This window comes from Limulus polyphemus, unplaced genomic scaffold (assembly GCF_000517525.1).
Source record: "Limulus polyphemus unplaced genomic scaffold, Limulus_polyphemus-2.1.2 Scaffold1490, whole genome shotgun sequence".
Taxonomy (NCBI): domain Eukaryota; kingdom Metazoa; phylum Arthropoda; class Merostomata; order Xiphosura; family Limulidae; genus Limulus; species Limulus polyphemus.
Window position 1 is genome coordinate 167,517 of NW_013667100.1, and position 7,684 is coordinate 175,200.

The following is a 7,684-nucleotide window of genomic DNA, read 5'->3' on the forward strand; positions in this document are numbered from 1 at the left end:
GATATATATATATATATATATATATCAGTTACTTACATTCAGAAGTCATTAAAACTAAACAACTGAAAGCTGAATAAGTATTGTGAATGTACTTCATATTCAGTATAATGTTCTTTGTTACAATGTTGTAATCTCTCTTGGTATCTAGAACATTCCGCAAGCCTGACTGAGCCTTCCCCCACCAATGAATCTGTGGAAATGGAGCACAATAGCAGAAACGTGTTTTTTGTATTGATTCGACCCCCTGACACTTTCTTTGCCCTCAGTTTGGGAATCCTTACTATGGTTGATGAAAGTGCTATATTTCAACAATTGTACTACTCTGTACATATTGTTGTACTATTTATACATTAATGTGTGCACCTAAAGATCACGGCGCCAAACGGACCGTGAAGGGAGATCGAAAATTAATATATTTTTTGAAAAATAACTTCTTCTTACAATAAGATATTTATAGCCACTTCAATATATATAAAGATCAAATTGGGAAGTGGATGTAATAAATTACATAATCAGGGAAACGGTTGTGTTCAAAACTCAACATCAACAAAGTATGAAGAGAGAACAACACAAATCCATTGAATGTTACCATCTAATCAAAAACGAAGCTAGAATCATAATTAGACAGATAAGAATGGTGAAATTCTATCAAAATGTATGTATAACGATGACGTTTGGCATAACAAATATCCAAGACACAAGAGGGTATCCTCAATAGCCGCGACACTTGAAATTATTTTAGGCAGGATTAGAGTAAATTAATCTACCAGACCTTTCACCCCCTCCCCTTTTTATTAGTTTTTTTTTTGTACGCCAGCAATACCAAGAGTGGGGCACGCGTATACCTGATACGATTTTATTACTCACCAGGATGTCTACCAGCCTACCCTCAAACTGAGCTTCTTTTAGGCAGGATTAGAATAAATTAATCTACGAAACCTTGGGTGTGGTCAAAATACATCAATCGAAAGGGTTTGACCTCCTGAGTCCAAAACTGTAATTAGATCTCAAATCGATCAAAAGATGACGGAGCTATGAGTTCAAAGTTTGTGCTTGATAAATTCGGAGCTGTTCTATGAGCCATTATGCCGCGGCTAAAAGTATTTACGCAAGGTAAAGAACAGACAAATACAAATAAGTAATTTTTCTACGGGATGGAGTAGGGTTTGATTTTTAAAGTCAAAATAGTGAATCATATCTCTTTGTACAAAAAAATATAGAATTTCATTAATGTTCACAAAAATATAACACTGTAATTAAGGGGCTGACTCGTAAGTTTCGAATGAAGGGACTGTCTTTATATACATGTAAAGCTTCAGTATCGGTAGCACTGCAATAAGATGTTAAAATAGGAAATAACAGGAACTGTAATACTTCTGGTACGTATGAGAATAATTCGTTATACTTATTTAACACTTTACCTTACAGGTGTCACAAACTGAAAATATTGATTTTTCCAGACCTATCCTGAGAATTAATTATATCACTAACACTTATCAGGGGACGAAGGACTGTCAACCAGTCCTAAAGTTATACATGTATGTATATTTAATTTGAAACTTTGTGCTATTAGTTACTGTTTGTGTTTTAGCGGAACGCTCCTAAAGAAGCTGTAAAGCGAAACGTTGAGTGTCCAATTAAAGAAAAATAACAAATTTGGGGTTACAAGGTCGTTTATTTTTAAGTGTTTAAAAATATAAGAATGCATTTAAATTAGAGAATCTATAGTTGTTCCTTATGCACGTGCATATCGATACGCATGAATTGAAATACATACATGGAAGATATTGTTTGAAAATTTGGGTAAGACTAGGAATATGGGAAGATAACACTCCCAAACATATAAAGTCGTGGATTGTTGTTTGTGGGATTATTTGATTTTATCAATAAGGCTTCTATGATTTTTTCTTATGTTAACATTAGGTTCATGTTTTAGTAAGGCCACATTATGTTCAGAAAAACCTTGGTTGTTTTTTCATATGTTCATGGACGTGGAAAGGGATTTTCGGTTTTCTTTTAACTAGATATTCAAATTACACCCTGTTTCACCTACGTAAAAAGATGGATAATTACTACACCGTATTTTGTAAATGTTTATTGGCGGGGTGGGTTCGTTATATGATGTCAATAAATGTGTTTGATTTTCATTCCAGGGTTAAAAGTAAGTCTACTCGTAAAGTTTGTTTGTTTTTGAATTTCGCGCAAAGCTACACGAGGACTATCGGCGCTAGCCGTCCCTAATTTAGCAGTGTCAGACTAGAGGGTAGGCAGCACCCACCGCAAACTCTTGGCTACTCTTTTACCAACAAATAGTGGAATTGACCGTCACATTATAACGCCCACACGGCTGAAAGGGCGAGCGCCCTAACCACCTGGCCATGCCGAGACAGATCAATGAATTTTAAAGGAAGCTGGCATATGGATATTTTCAAAACCACTTTTTATTAGAAATTACGTGGGAGGTAGAAAATTACTGAAGTTATACTTTAAAAACCCAATGCCCAATTTACGTTAAAAACAATGAAGATTACAAAATAATCTTTACGAGTTTGTACACATCAGTGTTTTATCCAGTTTCCGAATTTGCTGTAAAGTTTCACAAAAATACAATTATATGCAAAAATTCACTTAACCACCTGGCCATGCAGGGGCCAGTCTTTTCCAAATTTCTCTTAGAGGTATGATAATGTTTTCTATATATACTGAATAGTGCATTTTGATCAAGTTACAGCTAACATACACTTCAGAGATGGTGTTTTACGTTAAATATATATTTATTCGAACAAACTTACATTATTGATCTTTGGGACGAGCGATTTCTCATGACCCTATGATCATGTATGTATTTGTTTATATAAACTCCCATAGTTTAACACTATCTTCGTCTCAGTAGTTATTAGATTTATTGTATATCATAAATCAATTATAATAATGTTGTTGTTTTTTAGTATAAAGCTACAAACTGGGCTATTTGCACTCTGTACGCCGAAGCAAATCGAATCCCAAATTTTAGTGTTGTAAGTATGTAAAAGTCAACTATTATAACTTATAAATACACTACAGCGCTGTTAGGGTCTCGTGCATAATTTTAAAATCATGAAAGTTTCTACCTCAGACCTCCATGATATTCTTCCTTCTCGAATATAATGAGTTTAGAGTAACCTAGTCGGGCAAGAAAACTAGCACAGCTGATACTAGCTGGTCCGCATCCCACTAGCGCCACCTTAGCACGATAACTTTCAGGAAGATCTTCTGGAGGAGGGATTTCCGGAGGACGGATCTGGGGGATCTTCATGGCTTTGAAAACCTAAAAAAGGCATTGTTTAAAAGTATCAAACTGTTACATAAAACTATCAATATCCATACGCTTTCAGGAAGTTGAACTTCTTTCTACAGGGGTAGATCTGCCTTTTAAAAATGCTCGAGTTATTAAATTTCTTTAACTGTGTTTTATAATTTTTAATTTTACGCATGTACTAAGAAAAACAAATAATGAGTATGAATCAGCTGGTCCCCGATTTACCAGCTAAGTAAGTATGGAAAAAAAGGTCGCAATACAAGAAAAGTTCCCTTTTAAAGCCATGTTTTTTAAAACAACACTGTTTTGTCACAGAAGTTGTTAAGTTTCAGAAAAGATACTATTTAAATAGTATTATTCCGCCATAGAATAAAATTTCTTTTGAAAATCACAAAAAATTGTGTTATGTTAAAAATTAACAATTTAAAAATTATTTAATATCCTGACATTTCCGTCCCTGTTGTTATTGTTATTTTACTAATAGTCTTCGGCTCTTTGTAATGAAATCAAAGTAAACTTATGGTGCAAATGACAAGGATTTACATAATTTCATATTTTGAACACACAATGCGACTTTAAAAGAAAATATAGCATTAACTTGTAACACAGGAAATAGATTTAAAAATCTTCAAATATTGGTGTTTCACAAACCAAATGTTTTTTTTCCTTTTAGTTTAAACAAGAGAACATATTTGTTCACCGAAATTTTCAAAATATTTCACTCCTGTGAACTTTAAATTCTACACACGTATGGAAAGTCCCATTAATTAACTTACTGTTGTCCTGATTACACATTGTCTTAGGTCATTCCACATTAGTGTTGCCAACCTCTCCCATAGAGGTTGTCATTGGAGAACTGTATAGTTCAGTACCATGTATGTTAGCTGTGTAGAAGCTTAGAAATAACTGTTTTAAATTATGGAATGTCCAAGCTAGGTGGATGATTAGTGTTATCTTGAAGAGATGACTCTACTGTGATATCGATACCGTGGATAATACTCTCAGCCTGATTCAGATTACAATCCAGAATTTCTTCAGATAAGAACCGTCTCCATTTATAAAGTAGTACTGTCTCATACAATGCACGTGTCCTGCTCAATTATATTTGTTTTTGTGAGATTAGTAAAGAGTGAGATTAGTAAAATATTGTGTTTTCATTTCGCTGCCAATTTTGTGTACAGTTTCTTCTTTCAATTCTCTCGTTCCTCTGTTGATTGCGTTATTATTCTTACTTGTAAGTTATAAATGTACCTGAAAAAATCACGAATACACTAATAATACATATTAGAAAATTTTGATTTAATACGTTCAAGAGATATTGTTTAATAAATACCACTCGTATTGACCGAATTTTATTCTTTTAAGAACTAAAATGATATTGGTTCAAAAAATAAATTTTGTGACACAAAAATATTTGCTTTCAAAAACTTGTAATGTCATACGTTGAAGGTTGTTCTTTAATTTCATGTAAGTTATTCTTCCTTTGAATAAAAAAAATGAATATTAAATTTGTGTGAACAGAGGTTCATTATCGGAAAGCGTCTGTTGAACTTAACTAACTGTATACTCACTTTGTTGTTGTTTCTTAATTATTTAGAAATGTGATATACACTTAAGTTTTGTAATACACTGTCAATAGGACGAAAAAGAGGACGTTAAAACAATGCTTCATATTCTAGTTTCCAAGGCTAATTTCAGATCTATAGTAGTAACGCCTAAGTTGGCGACGCAATGGGGTTTTTTAGACTAAGCAAAAGTGATTACAATCACTCCTAACAAAAGTTTTTTTCTTCCTCGTATTTCTTTTAACTAGTCATTCGCGGACCTCGAGTAAGTGATGTGACAAGCAAAAGACAGATTCGAAATCCGAAACGAATAATTAAGAAAAATGCTAGATAAAAATATTATCAGCCAACCGTAAATTTAATCTCAGATATAACATAAAACGTAATAAGAAAAATCAACTTTTCAGAAGAGACATCTGGTGACTTGGCAGCTTTATTATACTCTTTTATATGGATGAGTCGCAGGAACTCATGGCATTGGTAAATGTAAAGTAGTTTTAACTTAAGTTTCCCTTAATTTGTACTTCTTAATTTAGTAATAGTCACACTCCTATGATGCATCCATGGTGTGTGTTTCCACGTACAAACACTTATCATGTAATAACTACTACCAGAAGAGTTACTAATAACCTCCAATAACAATTAATAATGAACAGTCTTAATTATGAGTAGCAGGTAAACTATAAAAAGTTTCTATGAAGATTCTGTAATATATTGTCGCGATAAAATATCATTATTTTTAATTACTAATTATGGTTTACATATGATTATACTTTGTCTTGTGTAAATTTTTTGTTGTCGTTTTGCTTTTCCTAAAAGAAAATCGTGTCGTAACTGTTAATAATTCACTGTTACCGTTAGTAAAATACAAGTCTGAAATAAAAGTAAACTCTTTTGTTACATATTTTTAAACAAATACATTAATACTTTTCAAACTTAAAAGTTAAGTATGTCGAACCTCTGTAGCAAACTGTTGAAGCCCTCCAATGTTAATAGGTCCTTCCTCTGAAGCATACAAGTTGCAGCCACCAACACAGAGGTCGCTAGTTGGACAAACCATACCACACGTTAAGCCTAGAGGGTTGTCCGAGAAAATGGCTTTAGCTGCTCCATAGTAGTTCTGTCAAACGAAAAACAAAAAAATGTATTGTGAAGAATCTCGTATTTCAAATATTGATAAAGATATGCTACCTCAAACAAAGCAATTTACTTAAAACAGATAAATTGAAAAAGCGATAAAACAAACATGTTTCTGTTGAGTTTTTCGTCACGTTTGTGTTTGGTGCTCACGAGGTGGTTTAATAAAAATGATAAAAAAAAGAATTGACACGAGGGGTTCCTAGTGGTTCAGCGGTAAATCTGAAGGCTTATAACGCTAAAAAACTAGGTTTCGATATCGGTGGTGGGCACAGCACAGATAGCCAATTGTGTAGCTTTGCGCTTAACAACAAACAAATAAGCGTTCCGCATCTTCTAAAAACTTGTATGCAGGCATAAAGTTTGCCTAACAAACAATGCGATGCTATAACCCTATTTGATTGACCAACTGTATGCATGCTTTCGGTAGCTATGCTTCCTTATCTCAGATTTCTAGGACCTTATGATACAGAAAACTATTTCTAGAGAATGTTAGGTCGAAGAGAATTCAATTGTTTAAGTTTTGAGATTCCACTTATTTCTAGAGCTATATTAAAAGAACACAGGCGGCCGAAACGACTCATTGCCAGTGATATTGTATTCTAATTATGTGCTTGTTAGTAACTGAAATAAAGTTGTAATTTCTGTAAACAGTCATATGCGAGTTTAATTTCAAAATTAGTGTAGATGATGTAAACAGAAGATATGCAGTAGAGATACAGTGTCGGGAATAATTAGTTTGTTTTGGTATGAATACCGCGCAAAGCTACACGAGGGCTATCTGCACTAACCGTTCGTAATTTAGCAGTGAAAGACTAGAGGGAAGGCAGCTAGTCATCATCATCCACCGCCAACTCTTGGGCTATTATTTTACCAACGAATAGTGCGATTGACTGTCACGTTATAACGCCCCCACGGCTGAAAGGGCGAGCATGTTTGGTAGGACGGGGATTCGAACATGCGAACCACCTGGCCATGCAGGACCAATGGGGATAATTAGAAAAACTGAAAGGAAAAAGGAACAAAAGGGGAAACTACTTCTTTATATTGTACAAATGAGACGCAACAGTGTACCGTAAATGTTGATAGTTTACACTGTGATTTGTTGCCATCCAGCCAACCAGAAAGTGCTATATCAACATAAAGCATATAAAAGTATATGCAATCATATTATGTTTAATAGCTTTAGTGTGAATCTAGGCATGACTCTCAGGCCTAAAATACCGCATGACAAGCGTATAGGTAATCAAACATTTCGTTGGTCAAGGATATTTCTAACGACCATACGTGAAACTGGCACTGTTATTAACAGAAGTGGTCGAGCTGAAAGACCAAAATTCTGCGAGAGTGATGTTAAGTATATTAGGGTACGCTTGTTACAAAATAGAAAATGTTCGAATAAATATATATATATATATATATCCAAAGAGTTTGCTATAAATACAGATGTAAGTGTTATATGGAGAGCAACATAATACACTTCAGCACGAAGTGATATCAGTTGACATTAGCCACACAAAAACCTCTTCTAAGAAAAGGTACCCAAATCAGAAGATGAAACAAGCAGTGGAATGGATAACGCTGTAGACTTTGTTCTTTACTGAAGAATTGATGTAACAATCAACTGTAGTTTGTTTGATAGCATAGAGGAGAATTGTATCATGAACAATGTACAACATGCTAG

At 33.9% G+C, this 7,684-nt stretch overlaps 1 protein-coding gene across 5 annotated transcripts in view; it reads right to left on the bottom strand.

The window, feature by feature from the left end:
- The window catches only part of LOC106463815 (dihydropyrimidine dehydrogenase [NADP(+)]-like), a 52,568-nt gene that overhangs the window by 31,426 nt on the left and 13,458 nt on the right, over positions 1–7,684 (bottom strand). For all 5 annotated transcript variants that reach the window (XM_022391423.1, XM_022391422.1, XM_022391421.1 and 2 more), the window contains 2 exons: positions 5,822–5,983; positions 3,111–3,307 (listed from right to left, as the gene is read on the bottom strand). In XM_022391423.1, the coding sequence (XP_022247131.1) occupies positions 3,111–3,307; positions 5,822–5,983 (359 nt within the window). The remainder of the gene's footprint in view (positions 1–3,110; positions 3,308–5,821; positions 5,984–7,684) is intronic.